General features: G+C 39.3%; 1 protein-coding gene across 1 annotated transcript; it reads left to right on the top strand.

Annotated features, from left to right (window-relative positions):
• The first annotated feature begins 1,302 nt into the window (after positions 1-1,302).
• CXCL14 (C-X-C motif chemokine ligand 14) lies at positions 1,303-19,322 on the top strand. The gene is made up of 4 exons (XM_056863205.1): positions 1,303-1,490; positions 2,521-2,626; positions 10,290-10,400; positions 19,252-19,322. Exons 1-4 carry the CDS (start codon positions 1,427-1,429, stop codon positions 19,265-19,267), a joined length of 297 nt encoding a protein of 98 aa, XP_056719183.1. The 5' UTR covers positions 1,303-1,426; the 3' UTR covers positions 19,268-19,322.
• Positions 19,323-20,391: the final 1,069 nt, after the last annotated feature.

A 20,391-nucleotide genomic window follows, 5' to 3' on the forward strand; every position in this document is an offset into this window, starting at 1 on the left:
ATAACTAGGATAGAAATGATAATAAAAATAGTAAAATAATGGACAATTATTAAAAACAACTACAGCTTACAGCTTACAGTCCTTCCAACATGTTCCAATCTAGCATAACCCACTAGTTACACAACAACATGGCACCAGCAATCCCAGATCAACATACAGCTTGGGCCTCCATGAGAAATCACCAAGTCGCTGGAGTGGACTGGGAAGTTAAAATGCCCTTGGAGCAAGCTGATACAAGCGACTCATGCTGGGCTGACCGGACTGCCAAGACCACTCAGCTCAGACCCGGGCAACACTGACAATGACAATAGATGAGTTTATACCTGCGGTCATAGTCCAAGCCCTGACACCCCAGTGGCTCTGCAAGAGCTACAGGGGCCACTTGGCTCAGTTTGTTCCTAGCTGCCATGTGGCCCTCAGGGCAGCCGCCTACCGGGAACTTCCCAGAAAGGGAAGTATCTGGCCCTCCCTTGCACCGTAGGTTTTAGGGATTAGCTAAGCAAGTTATAGTTTGGAGCCTCACAATGTCAGGGGCTTCTAAATAAGGGGCGGGGGGAGTTGAAGCTTTAGTTAGAATGCATTTTTTCTGTGTGCTTTCAGTGTTGTTTATGTGTAAAAATAAAATATTTATATTTCAGTCCTTTCTGTGAGAATAATGAAGGGTTTTTTTCCTCTTCATATGGAACCTCTTAATGTGACATCACTTAGGGCCTTACCATGTCTTAATCCGTTCCTGAGAGCATCACAGTGTACAATAATAATCTAATGATTCTCTGGAACTTGGGTGGTTGTTTTCACTGCTTGTGCACATTTTAAAACCACAGCTTCTCAACCCCCCCTTTTATGGGACCATCTACCTAACACAAATATCTACATTATTCGTGACAACATCTTGAAAATAGAGGCCCTGCCATCTCGGACATCTGATGGTGGTGGGGGGGGATCACTCTTTCCTACCCACCTACCCTTCCTTAGATTCTCTTTAGATACAATATTCTCTTCAGAGTGTTATCCTCAAAAATATTCCGCTGCCTGAAGCAGAATCAGTTATTTTAGTTCTCTGTTAAGTCCCTCCCCCCTCCTCTTTTTTGTGGGGGGATTGAGAAATTGCTGTAAGTAATTGAGTCTCTCTGCATATTAATGAGTTTGAGGAAAGGGCAGCAGGAAATGTTTTAAAAGAGGAGGGAAGCGGCAGGGCTCAGGCAGAGAGCAGCTGAAACTGATGGGATTGCAATAGCAGCAGCAGCAGCAGCAGTAGTAGGAGCCAAGAGAGCAGCTTCTAGGCACGCATATCCTGGCAGCACCAAGTTTCAGTCTGGCCACTGCATCTGATCAAAGAACAGAGGCACGAGGGGGGGGGGAAAGCAGATTATTCCAGTGAGATCTAAGCAAACATCTCTTTAGGTATCTGAGATCTTTTTTTATCATGAAGCTCTTCGCAGTCGTTTTTCTCTTAGTGTTCATTGCCATCTGCTTTACCAGCATAGAAGGTAAGTTACAGGTTATTCGCTAACCACCCATTTCACCCCCTTTCCTCATTTGATTTCCACTGCTTATGAAAATACTTGCTTAAGATGCATCGCTGTACTTGGAAGAAGGGACGTCTTGAGCTAATTTAAAAATAGCGAATCAAATACTTAATTTTTTTTTAAAAATGTAAAACTAAAAATGCAGGAAAAGCAGAAGGTCCAACACAGCCCCTAGTTTAGTATTTTAATTGCCTGAACTAAAGTGCTGAAGGATTTATTTTGCTGGTGCTTACTCTGGTATGAACTCCTTTTGAATGATGAATTTGTATGCGTTAACAGAAAAAGTCAGTGAAGTACGAACTTATACCTGGATTCAGTGCTACATTCATAGTTGTGTATTTGAATTTGCCTAGTTTTGATCTGAGGGACTGATTTTTGCTAAAGTCAAAGGCTATTTTAACAACTGGAATGCAGAATGATTAAGAATTCTGAATGTAGTCTATGATTCATTTTAAAGTGTTTGCCTAAAGAGAAGACATTACATTACATTAGTGTAAGTCATCTTCAGCCTTCAGATTTATATAATGGATTCACTGTTTTGTTTTGCTTTTTCTTAGTTTTTACAAAGTTTGATCACAGCAGGTGCAGTTTTAAGAGAAGTTTTGCCATCTGGCTTCTAACACCAAGGATGCAATTCTGTATTTGAACTTTGTGGGTTTTGTTTTTAAGTGCATAGGATTCTGTTGCATATCCCACTGACTTGAGTGGAATATAAACAGTCTATCACACATAGAATCACAACACAGTATCTTTGTCAGTGGAAAACCTTTTTGTAGTAATATGTTTAAAAACACAGTGAATCTAGATTTTTTTAAAAATCCTCTTCCACACTATTCTGCATGACTTTAACTATCTTTTCTGTAATTTTTTTAAAAGCTCATGAATTTGCATAGGTTAAAGCAAGGAATAAAGGGAATAAGAGGGGAATGATGTGTGGTACATATTATGCCATGATTTTCATCTACAAATGAGTGAATATTTCTTGTTATAGGATCAAAATGCAAATGTGCAAGAAAAGGCCCCAAAATAAGATTCTCTGATATACAGAAACTTGAAGAGAAGCCAAAGTATCCATATTGCAAGGAAAGAATGGTCATGTAAGTCCTGCTATTTGATTTGGTTTATATCAAAAGAAACGTTGGCTTCTACCCATTATTTTTTTCTGCTTTTTTAGATTTTATAAAAAATGAACATGGCTACTATAATATGCTAATACATTAGACACAACACAATAGGTAAACATTTTGAAAATGTCCCATTTATCTTTAGAGTAATAAATATGCATAAAGTGTATATCACTAGAATGCGATAAGAACTTTATAAGGGTAGTTCAATCATTCCTACTAAAATTAATGACTTGAGCTATGCTTCTTGCCATCATGACTCTACTGATCCGACACTTACTTGCATGGAAGCAAGTAGTCCAGCAACTGCTACCGGGTGGACTGCTCAAATCTCCTTATCTTCAATTAAATCTGCTTTACCGTGTGCAGGTCCGCAATCCTGCACTCAGTCTCTTTAGTTTAAACCAGCGCAGGATTGTGCTGCACATGAGGATCTCCCTCTTAGGTCACTGGAGGAACAGGTTTAAATAGATGAGAGCACTTTGGCCTCGATATATACATTATACCTATCTGTTTGGAGACACGTTCTAACTTGCGTGACCATGGATGAGATTATTTCAGTTTGGAGATTCATTGTGAGCTATACCAATTAAAAATATTAAACTTTGTTCACTTTGCAGTCTCATTTGCTGGAAATGTGCCAATCAGAGTCTTAAAATGAAAACAACTAGCATTCTTCCTTGGAATGCTGACTTTGGAACTAGTTACATAATAGATGTGTAACCAATTTGTTCTCTTTCTAGGAAAAGAATCCTATGGCTTGGTTCCATTGGAATGTTTCTGTGGATGGAAGGATTTCCTCTTATGGAATACGACTTTCTGGTCTGTCCCCTTCCACTACAGTCCAAAATGCATGCTCAAATGCTGCTTCTGGGGACAAGAGACCCCCTATGAACAGCATTTGGGGAGCATACAGGGGTGCAGCAGGAAGGGGAGAAGAAAAAGTCATACTCCATGGGTGACAATCCTTCTATCCTCTGTGTTTCATCGTGGTCAAATCGTGTTTGTGTCAACTAGTTCTAGAGACACTGCTGTCCTGCTTATACATAGAAGTCATAAAAAATGTTTGTGCTGTTTTTAATCAGCTTGTTGGGGAAAGTAAATCAAATCAGAGACATGAAAAGAGAGACATTTTCAGGTAATACAGGGTCTTTGTTGTTTTGGATTGTGATAGTCCTTACATAGTCCACTGACCATTTCCAAGAAATTGTAGACTGGCTAATGAAATCCCAAACAACCAATGGCTTGTTTTATCTTGGACATGCATTCATACTATGTAAATCAGGACTCATCTGAGGGTATAGAAGAGAGAGAGAAAATCCCAGCTATGGGACTTCAATAATACCTGCCTCCTATCACTTTATGGACAGCACATAAAGGACCACAGTGCTTCCATCAAACTTTAAAATGACTCCAGATGCCACTATACAGAATCTGTTGGTTTCAGAAATGAGATAGATTACCTTTTTTAATGGCCGGTACAAAACTGAAGAAGGCAAGAAAAGAAAATGTCCAGAATAGCACCTTTGCCCTACTGAACTTGCTCATCAGTTGATCACTGACTTGTTTCCACAGCAGAAGCAGTCTTTCTCTGCCTTGAACTGAATTGTTAGAGCAACTGAAATGCCCGGTTGTCTATAAACATGAAATATGCTTACCCAGATGTTGGGCTAATGCCATTTGAGTCAATGTGCGATCTTGCACTGAAGTGAAGCATGCTCCAAAACCAAGGTCTTTGTTTTATTCTCTGAGGTTGATAAAATAATAGGAGCAGAATATGTTGGCAAAGCTAGTGTGAAAGCTCTGCAAGCAAACCAGGGTAACATTTTATTTCAGGGTAACTTTTCTAAATATGTCAGTTCTCCAAATAAGTCTTCTCATTGTAATATACTCCTGGGGGGTGGGGGTCAGACCGATTTGGGATCCAACTGAACCCCAAGTAAATCATTAACAAGTTCATGAGAATCTTCTGATGATATGTAATACAGAAAAATGCTGCTGCTGAAGCTGTCATATAATGGGTAACACTGTCGTGGGTTACTTCTTTCTCTTTTTTGAGTTTTTTTTTCCCTTGAAAAATTGTGGTCCTGAAGCTGCCTGTAAAAGGTAAAGGTAAAGGTCCCCTGTGCAAGCACCGGGTCATTCCTGACCCATGGGGTGATGTCACATCATTTACTAGGCAGTGCCTTCTCCAGTCATCTTCCCTTTACCCCCAGCAAGCTGGGTACTCATTTGACTGACCTCAGAAGGATGGAAGGCTGAGTCAACCTTGAGCTGGCTACCTGAGACCAACTTCCGTTGGGATCGAACTCAGGTCGTGAGCAGAGCTTGGACTGCAGTACTGCAGTTTACCGCTCTGTGCCACAGGGCTCTTGAAGCTGCCTGTACCCCCTAAGAAAATGATACATCTTTTCTCGGGTAGTTGTAAAGCAATGTGTGGGACACACTGTGATTTTTAATCAAAAACGCTTGACAGGGATGAATGAAGAAACCCCTCTCCTTTGTCCTGGTTTTCTGCTTCAAACTGTAGTGTCAGTCTGAAAAAATAGGGAGATTACATGTGATGTGTACTTCTGCCCTTAGCAGCTACAGAGAAGCCATGCAAAGCACCACTTTCTGATCGAGGAAAGTCCTCTGTGCTCTCATTCTAGAATACTGATAGAGCATGAAATGGGTGTAGCTTTAACGTAGTGCCCCAGTCCTGAAATTGAAGCTTAGTAGCACCCTGTATTCTGCTTTAATACCAGTACTAAACACTTGGATGATATTGATTACAGAGTCAGAGTAGAAACGGCAACAGAGCACAGTTCCGATCAAGTCACGGATTCAGCATTATGTTGAGAAGTAGTGACTAAAGCAATCTATCCAAAGACTCTTCTAGAGAACAGTGATATCAGTGAAACCTTCTCAACCTATGAAAGGACTAAGCTTCAAAGTAATCTGGGAAATATGTTCAGTTAACATATTTTTAAAGGAAATCTCTGCTCACAAGTATATATTATATCATCCCAGTAGCAACCTGTTTCATCTTCAGAACATATTGGAGTGCATCCTTACTGCACTTCAATTGTTTTGGAATTTTGCATTTGACAGTCATTTTTGTAAAAAAAAAAAAAAAAGTTAGACTTCCTTTAGAAGTAATCCAAATACCCAGGATTCTCAAGATTATGATTTGACACCTATGTTGACATTCTTATGCTGTTTTAAAGATAGTTTCCCCTTTCCAAAGATTATAAGGATTAGATTCCTGAAGTGTACACCAGTAATCATTTACAGTCTCTTGATGGATGTAAGCGTGATCAAATATATACATTACATATAAATATACTTACACATTTCATGGTGAGTTCCAGATGAGGAATATACTAATTTATCCTGTAACAATATGCCTTTATAGCAGGTGCCAATTAGAAATACATTAATTTTACCATTGGTGTATACACAGTTTTCTGGTTTCAATGCCATCTGTTTTTTTCTTTATCAATCTCCAATGCATATGTGCCCATATGCAGATAAATTAAAACATTGTACCAAAAGAAAATTTGACACAATTATGCAACCACATATATATTATTGTGCACAGTGTGTATTACTGCACATTGGTAACCCGCAATGCATCAATGCTGCTCCACAAATACTATCACTTAATTTGAAGCCCTCAAATCCAGAGAGAAATTCTGATGAGGAAAATTTCGTAAGCATCCCCAGGGGGAAATCACATGGTTTGCTTCAGTGAGCTTTTCCTCCCCTTTGCTCTGGATCATTGCATTTTTCCCATGGCTCTCTAGCTCATTGTGGTCTTGTTCTATAGGCTTGCACAATGAAGCTGTAAAATGGTGCTCATAATGATTCTGTAGGAATTCATATTTGTTTTCAAAACCAGGGAGGATTCAGAGGTTCAGGATTCAAGGGTAGTTTTGTGTTGGGAAGGAGTTGGTTATCTAAATACTTTTGAATAGCATTCTGTGCCAAAGAACAGTATCCCAAAGAGATGCAGAAGTACTGAAACAATAACATCCATAAAACATCATCAAAACAGAATAGAAATTAAAAGTACACACTAACCAGCAGTTAACTAAAGCATTCAGAATGCAGCAGCAGAGTTCAATAAAACAAGTAGTCCATTAGTCTGGGGAGACCTTCCTAAACAGAAATGTTTTCAGTTCCTGATGAAATGAAGGACTTCTCTGGGAAGAAATGTCCACCAAATATTTTTTTTCTGGATAATTAAGACCCATCAACTCCAGAATTTCATTTCTAAGGCCCATGCACTATTATTGTCCCCTTGCTTCTGGTTTGCAGGATTATTTGGACTAGACATGGCAATTCACATAGTTAGCAAGCTCTCTGTGCTTTAGCTCTCTGTTTTCTGTCTAAGCCCACTGCTACTTAGATATCCTTAGCCCACTGCCATTTCCTCATCATTGTAATGTTATTTTTCTCTACATGCATACTCACTGTATATAAGGAAAAGATGGTAATATCCTTATAGGTATTCATGTTACATTCAAAACGACAGCACAACAATCCTGGCAATTTGGAAGTATGCAGGAAGTGGGTTGTGGATTCTTGCCAGGGAATGACTGAATCTCTGGACTTCCTTTACTTGATGATGTAAGCACACAGTTCTGATGATCACCGATCTGAGAACATGCGATCAATAGAAGAAGAAGAAGAAGAAGAGCTGTGTTTTATACCCCACTTTTCTGTACCTTTAAGGAGTCTCAAATCGGCTTACAATTGCCTTCCCCTCTCCAAAACAGGCACCTCATGAGGAAGCCCAGGCTGAGAGAATTCGGAGAGAACTGTGACTAGCCCAAGGTCACCCAGCAGGCTTCATGTGAAGGAGTGGGGAAACAAACCTGGTTCACCAGACTAGAGTGTGCCGCTCATGTGGAGGAGTGGGGAATCAAACCCAGTTCTCCAGATTAGAGTCCACTGCTCTTAACCACTACACCACCCTGGCTATCCATATTGTGAATTGTCTTCAGAAATTCCCAGAAAGAAGAACTGGCTATCTTGGGACCGTACAATAATAAATTGTTAGTATGTATTCCTCATGAACATAGTCTCAAATTTTGAGGCAAAAAAAAAAATGACGCCTCAACTAGCCAGAGTAAGCCTGCTAACTGATATAAAAATACAAGTTCAGAATTGTAGCTCTGTGGCTGAGGAAGAAGAGTGTTCCTTCCCTTTTGCTCCCCCTCTTCTCTGAAAAAAAAACCCAAACATAAGCCAGAACAGAGCTTCCATGTGAATACGAGAGGATGGGTGTTCCAACCTCCCTCCATGTGGACGAGTGTGCCAGTGACCTCCTTTCTTGACAGGTCCTTACAAATTAGCAAAGTCCCACAAGATATGGAGATAGCAATTTCACAGTCAACTTGCATACACAGTTATGTTTCCATTACATCAGTAACCCAAAGCTGACAAAGGGTTTAGAAACACGCATCAGCATAACAAAAGCCTTGCGAGGGTTTTCCTGCCCAAGCATTGCATGCCAAGGACTTACGTCTGGGCCTCAGAGTTTGCCTGCCTGATGGGAAAACCAAACAGGCAGTATGCTCTCACAAGCAAGATGCCAGCAGAAGCGGGATGTTGAAAGGCTGTCAACAAAACAATAACAAGCCTTTCTAGGATGGGTATGAGAGAGACGTGCGCTCCAGACCTTTGGAAGTGCAGCCAGATTTGGCAGTTGATGGAAAAGGCAAAAGCCGTGAGGTACAAATGTAAATGAAATGCCCATTAGGGAAACTTTTCATTCTCACAGAAAATCATCAAGAAAACATGCACGACTGAGCCTTTTGCTTCAGAGTGGGGTCTTCTGTTTTTTTTTTTTTTAATCTTGCTGTTTTTCTAGTTTCCAGGTTCTTTGAGGATGTATACTGTTGGTTTCTCCTAGTGCACATTTCCTTCACCTTCATTTCTGTTGACGGCTTTAATGCTTTTATGCATTTAATTGCATTTAATTTGAGTTTATATTAATCAATGAATTGCTCTGATAGGGCACCCTCTTTGGTATATAATTAGCGCAATATTTTAGAAACAAATATTTCATGAAGACATCATAGTATTATTAAAGTGTAATGTCTTGACATCATTTCCCTCACTTTATTAATTTCCCCCACATTTGCTAATGAATGATAACTTCGTTGGAACTGTGATAAACAACTCCTCATCTCTCTAGAGCCTTCTGTTTAGCTAGACTGAATGCTAACCCCTCTATGGTTATGCAGGGCAGGATTTTGAATATACCGTATCCAAACAGGACCTGTCCTTGCTCTTCCGGCTCAATTGGTTCATTAGCTCATGCCCTCTTGGAATGCCGCTTTTATGAGGAACTTCGATCACATTATATATCTCACCTTTTAACATATAAATCTAATGCCTCTGTGTTTGACATAATGCCTTTTTTTACTAATTGACAGGGATCCCAAGGCTACATTGTCAGTGGCAAGATTTATTTCAGTCCTTATATCCCTCTAACATTAGATATATGCTGCTCAAGATCAATAGATCAAGGAGCTTCTAAGGGATAAAGGAAAGGAAAGGAACTGTGATAATACAAAAATATCTAAGGGATTTAAATCAGTATAAGCAAGCAAATATAGCCCTATAAAAGTTCCTCAAAATGTACACATTTAGAAATTTGTGTTTTGTCAAACAGACGTTGTAGCTCAGAGATGGAATGCATTGCTTTGCTATTAAGATGTTCCACATTCCATCCCAGGTAAAGACTTTTAGCAAAACAGCTGGAAAATATCTCTGTTTCAGTCCCTGGAGAGCTGGATATAAAAATTGCTGCCAATCATGTTTGAAAGTGGTGAGCTATAATACTTATTCATCTGACTGTGTTGTTAGATGTAAGGCTGGGTTGTACTTTAGGCAGCCTTCCAGCAGCAATCTAACAAGGGTGACTATGGAGCCTGAGAGAAAATCTCAGAGAGGCAGTAGAACAAGCCCTTACACACTTAGTTCGAGAGCCTGAGAAAATACCAAGTCTGACCTAGATGTATTTATTATGCTGCCACACCATAGGAAACCTGTGTGCCTCTAAGTGAAGCCGCTCTGAAGACCTGGCAACCCAAGGAAACCTTCTTCTCACCTGCAGCTATGTAGCTGTCCATATGAGGCAGCAGTGTCCCAGTTCTTGCCCAGGCAGGAACCCCTGTACACCAGTGATGATCCATATACACTACCAAACAGAGTAAAAAAAACAAAATAACCCTACCAACATCTAGAGCTGTCCCTGTGGGGGAGACTACACTAGTTTGGCCAAGGGAGGAATAAATCTATGCTTTCCCTTCCCTCTCCAACCACCAACCATGCTGTTGAAGCTGTTGACACTCACTGTCAGTTCAGAAGGTATGCATTATGGTCCTCATGAGAAGCACAGCAGCTGGGCGGCAAACAAGACTTCTTTTTGGAGTTTCCATGAAAAGTCAATGCCATCCCCCAAGCCCAGTCCACTGATGTCAGAGTCTTCGCTTCATGAATAATACAATACAGGTTTTAAATGATGAAGAGATGTGAAGGAGAAACCCTATGTTATAGCTCCTTTGATCAAGCCGCTGCAGATTCTGCTGTCACACGCACATGCATTTTTAACACGCTGACAACTTGTTTTTCATTTCAGTGTCACCATGAAATCACGGTTCAGAGGAGGCCATCAGTATTGCTTACATCCCAAACTCCCAAGTACAAAGAGATTACTTAAGTGGTACACAATATGGAAAGAGAAAGAGAGGTGGGTAATGACTGTAATTGGCACAGGACAGACTCCTGTTCCCTGTGGAATAAAAGTTGTTGTTGTAGTGGTTGTTGTTGGTAATCAGGTGCACTGATTTAAGAAGGGTTGTCCCTTGTGACTTGAATGGTTGATCAATAACTATAGTGCACTTGTGATATTGCTGCTGGTTTTCTCTTTGCAAATATGGACCTAGTATAACAAAGGAGAAGATATTGTAATATCAACCTAGATCTCAAATTTTCAAAACTGTAATATTTCAACTGACAAGTCAGTGGACGTGTATATTTCCATCAGGGTTTTTTTTTATTTCAGGAGTATAGTTTGGAGTAAACAGCTGAATGTACTGTAGATCCAATTCAGTTTAGTATTTTAAGTACCCGACAGCCATATCTGGCAGCTTGTTTAGCCAAAGCATTATAGGTGGAGATGGGCTGAAATAAGTAGATGAAATAAAAGTCTGGTCACTCCATGCCTCAAATACATGATTGACTTAACTGATGAGGCTTATGGGTATCTACAAATGGGGTGGTTGGACAGTAGGGTTGCCAGCTCCAGGTAGGGAAATACCTGGAAATTTTGGGGGCAGAGCCTGAGGATTGCGGGGTTTGGAGAGGGAAGGGACTTCAATGCCATAGAGTCCAATTGCCAAAGCAGCAATTTTCTCCAGGTGCACTGATATTTATCGGCTGGAGATCAGTTGTAATAGCGGGAGATCTCCAGCCACCACCTAGAGGTTAGTAATCAAAAACTGGCTCCAAGTGCACAAGGAAGGCAAGGAATCAAAATAATGCACTTGTACAGCTAACAATAAAAGCACAGACTCAAACTGGAATGCAATTAGGTCTATTCAAAAGAACAACCTCAATGATAAGAATAAATACGTGCTCAAGGAGCAAAAGACAAAAACCAATCAATATTCACAGTTACAATATCCCAAAGGTAAATGTAAGTATAGAATTTCTCTAAAAGGTAAATAGAGGTATAATAAGCAAAAAGTCCAAACATCCAACTGGTAAGTATGCACAGGCAACGGAGTAGTTATAAACCGCAATGGGCTTCCGGTAAAGTCCCCATTTCATATTCTTTTTTCAAGCTTCAAATGTATCTGTGTGCCAATAACCTAAAAGCCAAAAGAGAAAATGCAAAACCACCAATAATATATACTAAAATTACTGTTAAAGTCAATTGATTCATATTATATACATACCCTTATGGGAAAAGAAGCTTATAAGCTTGCAATTAAATATGGACAGCTTTGGTAAAGCGTCTAAAGTGACTTATGCTGAGTTACATTAATATAACATTCTCTTAATTCCACAGGTGTCATCAATTTGCAGTCAAGCTGGAGGTTACCGTATATACAGAAAAAAAAGGTCTACCATGGTACTGCCTGATATCCCTGAATTCCTTTACTGGTAGCGCCTGCGCACAAGCGCTACAGTTGCCACATTTGATCCGTTGCCCATGTGGCCTTTTGTACGTGGGCAAAACGAAGAGGGCTATTAAACTCCGTATCGGGGAGCATAGGTCTAGAATTAGAAATTTAAATTTAGAGGCTCCACTCACGGAGCACTATAGGGATCTCAAACATTCCGACTCAGAAATGCAGTTTTTTGTGATATGGCAGTACCATGGTAGACCTTTTCAGAACCAGGATATGGATAGAATATTGTCACAACAAGAGTCCCGCTTTATCTTTTTATTTGATACTATTATTCCAAATGGTTTAAACTCCTTTATGGACCTTTCTAGCTTTCTGTAAAATGTTATGGTGCTTATTTTTCTGTATATACGGTAACCTCCAGCTTGACTGCAAATTGATGACACCTGTGGAATTAAGAGAATGTTATATTAATGTAACTCAGCATAAGTCACTTTAGACGCTTTACCAAAGCTGTCCATATTTAATTGCAAGCTTATAAGCTTCTTTTCCCATAAGGGTATGTATATAATATGAATCAATTGACTTTAACAGTAATTTTAGTATATATTATTGGTGGTTTTGCATTTTCTCTTTTGGCTTTTAGGTTATTGGCACACGGATACATTTGAAGCTTGAAAAAAGAATATGAAATGGGGACTTTACCGGAAGCCCATTGCGGTTTATAACTACTCCGTTGCCTGTGCATACTTACCAGTTGGATGTTTGGACTTTTTGCTTATTATACCTCTATTTACCTTTTAGAGAAATTCTATACTTACATTTACCTTTGGGATATTGTAACTGTGAATATTGATTGGTTTTTGTCTTTTGCTCCTTGAGCACGTATTTATTCTTATCATTGAGGTTGTTCTTTTGAATAGACCTAATTGCATTCCAGTTTGAGTCTGTGCTTTTATTGTTAGCTGTACAAGTGCATTATTTTGATTCCTTACCACCTAGAGGTTGGCAACTTGACAGGCACTTTCTTGAACTGCATTGTTAGTATGCAGTACAACTGAAGAGGCTGGCAAAAGCCTTCTTGCTGCTCTTGATAAAGCCAGTGTGGTGAAGAATGAGTCTGACTAGAGCACAAATCAGTTCTCAGTTATGCAAAACCCACAGGGTGACCTTGGGCCTCTCATTTTCTCACAGGGCTGCTGTGAGGATAAAATGGGATAGACCCAATATATGAAGAAAAGGAGATGCAAAGGATGATAAGTGAAATAATTTTCAGGAATTTTATCAAAACCAACAGTAATAGTTTGGAGATTTGCAGGAGAGTGGAAGGCTCTGACTCAACTCTTGGGATAGCAATTCAGCCTATACCCAGACTGAAGATGTTTACTTGGAAACTTTCATGGAATTCAACAGAACCCATTTCCTACTGAGTGTTATTTTTCTCCCTTCCTCCTACGTCACACTGACAGTTTTGCCTGATTATCTGCCAGTGTTCTTGAGGCAGCTTCTTTAGGAGCTGGAGAGAAAATGGGTTGTACAGCTAAATGTCAGCTATTATGTAACCCCATTTTTCCTTGTTTATTTTTAAGAGTAACTATTAATACAAAGGAAATAAAGACTCAATAACTTACATTTAACTAATGTTAACAATCTGTCTTTAGGATTACAAAAAGCAAAATACAAAAACAAAAGCCCTGCTTAGACAAATGTCCAGATTGCAATGTCCTCCAGTTGAAATGCTATTTGGGGCCTGTAGCTTAATTCTTGATTTCTTGCTATGCCTATGATGTGAACTCTTTTTTTCCCTAACAGCTTCCCCCTCCCCAATACACACACATGATCTGAATTCAAATAGCTAATGATATATTCCCCATGTCAGCATCACCATACCAGACAGCCCTGTTGTTTATTCAGAAGTCTAAAAGCTGCTTTTCACTGTCTCGTTTAACAACACAGGAATGTTTGAATGTCACTCCTGCATTTGAAAATGACGAGTAGGAGCTCTAAAGTACATGCTAGTAATCGTTTGTCTCTATTTCTATAGAAACAGAACTGACTAGAGAAAAGGAACGTTCCTGTGTACTCAAGTCCAGGAATCAATTTTTTAAAAAGAGGGTGCCGACTTCTTATCTGCCTAGGTGTCAAGTCCTTTTACTTCTAAAACATATCCTCTGTCTCCAAATGTGTGGGCTGGTTGTGCTTATGCAGAGCTGGAAGACACTCTGCACATGCTCTGTTACACTCCTTTTATATTACTGCTTGGGTTTCAAAGCTGATACATACCCTTGCAGTCTTGCACTTAGACCTAGTTGCATCACACTCCGAAACTGTACACTGGGAAGGAACTTGAATTACGTGAATTCCCTCCTTTCAACCTGCCAGCAGGATTTTAAACAGAAGATACCTTTGAGGATTGCTCTTATGCTCAAGAGGATAGATAGTAAATGAAAACTCCTGTAGCTTTTTGGCATTTCATTCCCCCTCAGGAATCACATCGTTCCATAGTTAAATATTAGCTACATATTGCTCCCAGATGGCAAAACAACTCAAATTCACTGATTGGTTTTACAAAATTTTATTAGTTATTAAACATTGCATAGCTGGACTGTAACTCACTGTCTCCCTTTTAATATGGACTCCCTGGAGGCTACCCAATGGGTTCACTAGTGTGGGCAGCCCCACCCTAGCTCAAAGCTCGGAATGATCAAGCAGCTGCTCCTCCCTTCTTCTTGCCTGTGTGCCAAACAAGCTAGACACCAACACCCTTACCCTATGATGGTCACGTACAAGTTCAGATGATACCAGTGGACTGGTCAGTTCACAGTGTCTGGTTTGATTAGCTCTCCCCAGCCTTAGATGCCTCAAGGTGCTTGCCGATCTAAACTGAATTGTAGCACCTGACCTGGCAAATTCTACAGACCTAAATTAGGGACCAACCAATCTCACTAAACTCAGGCCTATTTGGAAAACACCCTCTATATCAACACAGATTAAATCAAAGGGTGGAGGGAGGCTTCTCCCACATCAAATTTAAGAAAAGCCCCCCCCCCCCATACTTTCTTAGGCTCAAAAGCCAGCCAGCTAATCCTACATTATGTTGTAAAGGGAAGGATGGGTGGGGCAGTTTTGTCAGAAAACAGCTGGTGGCAAATACCACACAGGCTTTAAAAAGCCTGCCCTTTCTACCGCCACCACCCCACTGGCCAGGCTGCACGAGGCAGCCTCCTTACCCCTTTCACTTTCATCTTCCTTTTTAAAACAAGGCTAAAGTCAAATAATAGTTCCCATTCTAATGGCAGGAACCATAATTTTAGCATCTGAAAAGGAATAATTCACCATTGTTTAGGATTAATTAACCAGAACTAAATTACAACCCTATTCTGGTTTAATAGTCACAAAACAGATTATCATTATGGAGTAAGTAATTTTGATTAAGATGCTTTACATTCCTCTGGTAATCTGAGGTAATTCCCCCCCCCCCCAACTAGATAAGTTTCCTCAATTTTCTTAAATAATAAATTTCTAAATAACCTTTTTCTGGTTTTATAGTCACAAAAACAGATTATCATTAAGGAGTGAGTAATCGTTATCAAGATGCTTTACATTCCTCTGTTAATCTGAGGTACTTTTCCCAACTAAATGAGAGTTTTCTCAGTTTTCATAATGCAAATTAAGATCAGTTTGTACCATCTGAACATTTTTAGAAAACAGAAAAGGTCCATAATTTTACCACCCTTTCTAAATGTGTGGATGAACAAGAACCTAGTCAATCACATGACCCATCAAATGCCCTCTAAAAAGAGATCCAGCAGCAGAGATCCATTACTCAGGGGAGGAGGATAGAGACACATATGTGCATGTGAATATTATTGGACTGAATCGCTTTTGGGCAAGGATGACTGCAGAAGTGGTGGAAGAAATCTATAGAAAAGGACATTAGAAAGGCAAGAACACTACTTGGCTTGTTTTTGTCTAAATTACTTGCACTTCCATATAAAAGCACCTATTCAAAACCTTATTACTGCAAAGTTAAAGTCAATCATTGGGGGGATGGGGGTGAGGAATAGTAAATCAAGTCATAAAAACCAGAACAGATTATTAAAAACGAAAGCAGCATTTGGTCAAACCAAAGAACAAGAACTGGATATACTTGTACAATACATGCTGTATTGCACAAACTGTTCTGGTTTATATGCTGCTTGGATGCGTTCTGCAAACATGGCTCCTCTTTCTATAAATTTTGTTTTGGACCAAGCTTAGTGATTGTGCAGAGGCTAGGCTGGTACCTGACTTCTTGTGGGCACAGCAGTTTTGCTGCTGTGAATTTTGACATGTGCTGAACATGGCCAATTCACAACTACTTCTCCAATGAAAAGCAACTATGGTCCTGAATACACTTCAAGGAAGAGCCATTTCATTTCAATGGATATGCATCACAGAAGGATCTGTTGCTCCAATCCTGGGATCACACTGCTAGTGCAGCTGCTGTGTCTTTGCAGATGTGTGGTTATGATGCTTTAAGAGTAGCATTCAGGTTTTTTTTTTCCAAATCTAAATTACACTTCCCAGAATAAAACACTTCTGTATTTGCTCATTGTACCTGAAATTCCAGAGAAGCATTAACTTTTATTGTGTTACATTGGCACATGGATTATCTGGTTGGACGTTTGCATGCTGGTGCAGGAATTATTTGAATCTTAAGCAACAATGCAACTTCAGTATCCCTTAAAAATCTCACCCAGCATGACTGACCAGAGATCACAAAAGTTGCTTGCTGTGAAACAGAAAGGTCAAATCCTGCTTCTCTGGTTAAAAGCCAGTCTATTGATTATAGGAACACCCTTGCTTCCTTATATAGCTCAGCACTTTGGGATGAATAGAGAGTTATGCAAATAGCTGTTCTCTTCAGCATCGGGGCTTATTGAACTTCAGCGCACCTGCCCTGGGGTGAAACAGCAGAAGCAGATGAACTAAAGAACAAAGAGCCTGAATGCATGCAAGCCTCCCTTGTAATACAAGCTTAGGGAACAGACAAAACACTGCACATGTGATCCACAGAATTCAATCTTGCTGTTACAAAGGTCAATAAGGATTTCGCCAGCAGAAGCTGGACACAACTCACAGATTCGTTTTCAATACTTGGTATTAGGTGTTTGTTTGTTTTTAAAAGCTAAATATAATGAAAGTCTGCACAACTTTCTTTCAGAAATAATACTGACCTTAGTTATGATCAATGTGGTTTAGGTCATTTGGACAAATGCAGTATCTGGATTTTTTCAACGTCTTTTCAAAGAAAACGTTAAGCATTTCGTTTCTGAAGTATTTAAACCAGAGACATAGTTTCATAAATTGTTCCAGGACTTTTCAATAGTTAAAAACATGTGGCTGGATAAGCACTTTCAGATCTCAGACATCTTTCCCATTCGCACTTAGGAGAAGGCAAAAGGGATGGAAATCCATAGCTCATAAGCATTCTGGTTTTGCTTATGCTTGTTTAAATTCAGAATGACGCTGCTGAGGCCAGGAGCCTGACTGAAGCTAGGATCATTTGCACCCTCTTTTTGCTTTACCTGGATTAGGATTGCCAACTCCACCCTAGGATTTTCCTGGAGATTTGGGGACGTGCCTGTACAGGTGGGAATTTGGGGAGGGATTTCATCTAGAATCTATGGTATATCATAGAGTTTGCCTTCCAAAGCTGTCATTCTCTCCAGGGAAACTGATCTTTGCAATCTGGAGATAAATTGTAATTTCAGGAGATCTCCAGGTCCCACATGGAGGTTGACAACTCTATCTGGTATCAGGAAGCAGGAAGAGCTAGCATGATAAAAATCAATCAAACAAATAAATATGGTTCAAATCTTGCTTTTGTGATAAATTCACTAGGTAACCTTAGCTTAGCCACTCTTTCTCAGTGTCCCAGCTGCAGCTTGAGGATCATAACATTGGCCTACCTTACACAATTCTTGTAATACTTACTGAGATAATGTACGTAAAGTGCTTTGAACATTCTAAAGTGCCTATAAATACTTAAATATTATTTATTACTCCACTCTCCTCATTTGCAACAATGGAGGTTGTTCAATCTGTTTAGAAAATCTGCCATAGGCTAAGTCTAAAATATGAGATGTTATCCTTCTAAAGTATGCAACAGTACATAGGCAGCACTCTATGCTTTGATGTGGTTTTGCCTCTAGTTGACTGAGACCGGAATAGTCAGAGATAATGGTGCAGGAACCCATACAAGAACCCAGAACACTTTCTGGAACCGTAAGAGACTGTGGACTGGGAAGGGAAAGATGGCTCATGGTGGCAAAGCAGGAGCGAAAGATTGACCATATGGCCAGCCACTACCTACAAGCCCTCCTGTACCTGTCCAGTTGTTCCATAATGCCATTTAATGCATCCAGGTCTTATAATCAAATACAATGCTTTGAATTGTAGGGTTACTTATTTATTTTATTTACTTCATTTATAGCCCGCCTTTCTTGCAGAGTCATGTTGCGGACTGCAAAATATGAAAGCAATGCAATCAAACAGCCTAAGACAGTGAATGGAGAATGCATTAGGACTAGGAGTATAAAATTAGAAGACAATGCAGACACCCCTCCCCCCAAAAAATTAACCCATGATATAACATAAAGAATGCAGAATTGGATCCCAAAATTACATGACAAGGCAGCAAAACCAAGATAGTAAAGACTATAAACAGTGCAATAGTTTATAATCAAAGTCCCTTTATAAAAGCACCCTCCTGAACCTATTCCATTATATTACAGGACTGTTTCCTTCACATAAAAATTCCCTTTTGAACAGTTGTTTTGCGCATTCTGCAGAATGATAGAAGTGTAACAGACTTCCTGATCTCCTCAGGAAGGCCTTTCCACAACAGCTAGGGTGGGTTTTGGGGAGGGGAGGGACCTCAATGGGGCATAATGCCCTACAGTCTACCCTCTAAAACAGTCATTTGCTCCAGGCCAACTGATCTCTGTAGTCTAGAGATCATTTATAATTCTGGGCGATCTCTGACCCCTCCTGGAGATTGGCAACCCTAGTACAGGAGGGTAACAACAGCAAAACACCTTGAGCCACTACCTAGTGTGGTGTCTATAAATGCAAGTGCCTCTGAATACCAACTGTGTGTTATTTGAAACGATGAAATGAGTACAGCCCCTTCCAGCCCGGTGTTGCTGAATATGTCCCTAGAAACGAATTTAAATTTGCTGATTCCGAGATACATTTTCAATCATCTCCAGTCTACTGACATGTAAGTCTACTGACATGTATCCTAAAACTGAGAAAAACAACTTGGAAGAAAGATAAAAAGCTGTTGGATTTAGGAAGCTGGCACTTCTGCGTTTTGGTATTTAGACTCCCGGGTTACCCTACAAGTGTTATGGGTTTATTTGTGGTTTAATCAAACTAGCTGAAAAACTGGTTCTCTATTTGTTTGTTTTATCTCCACAGAGTTTATGAAGAGTAAGAAGGTAAAAGGATAATACAAGTAACAAGGTTGTGTAGCGGACATAAGGAAAAGGATGGAGAACGGAGATTACTTCTCACAAGACCCAACACAAATATTATATTGTTATAAAGCACTTTTTACCAAGGATCACTTTTTACATTTTATAGCTGCCAGATTTCATAAGTGTCTTTTACACACTAGATTTCATACGTTCCCCCTTTGAAGTGAGAAATCTCATGAGTCATGATCTTCATTTTAAAGTGGTTTTTTTTTTTTAATGAGTGTATTGAAAGCTGTTCATATATCACTGATTGGAAACTGGGCTTTATAAGCTCATTCAGTGAACCATAGTTTGTATACACACACCGAGAGATAAAGAGTTCTAAAATTATTTCTCTTCTTTGGCATTGGGGCAACTTCCTATGCCAATTTGAAGGTTTCCAATGACAGAATATATCTTTTTCAGTAGGAGATGGGGGGCAATTAACTATTTAGAAAATTATAGGTGGGATACAATAGGTTTTCAGAAATAAGATTTCTCAGTGGTTGTAAAATGAAATAAGCTGTTCACCTGTTAATCCTTGTGGAAGGTATAATACAGTAAGCTACCTGCCTTCATTTTTGCCTGTGAAGAAAAAAAAACTTTATAAAGTTGTTTTAATACAAAGAAAGTACATATTTTTGTTCAGCTAAGATTCTTATGAAAAGTTTGCAGCTTCAGTATTGAGATATTTTAAGCTTCAGGAATATTGTGTATGGTTCTTTAGATTTATAGTCTGAGACTCTCAAAAATATATCTTTTTACAGGGAAAAAACCCTACGCTGATAAGGGAACAGATATATACATTTTAGTCACAAAGCAACATCATTATTATGTAATACTTCCTTTGGTAAGGAGTGCATTCCTCTTTTTAAAATTATAAATAACAAACTACCTTTTCAATTGTAAATATACTACAGGAGATTTCCCTATATTATCTTTCAATATAATGTATTGTACTTCTAAATTATCATATGCTATTTAAATGTTTCAAATATTTAGGGAGTTGCATGCAGATTTCATATTTCTTTCTATGGCAAATGGAAAAAATAAGAAATAAAATACATTTAAAAGGGAAGAGCATTGTTTTTCACTTTATTAA

The sequence above is a fragment of the Euleptes europaea genome, chromosome 1 (assembly GCF_029931775.1).
Source record: "Euleptes europaea isolate rEulEur1 chromosome 1, rEulEur1.hap1, whole genome shotgun sequence".
Classification (NCBI taxonomy): Eukaryota; Metazoa; Chordata; class Lepidosauria; order Squamata; family Sphaerodactylidae; genus Euleptes; species Euleptes europaea.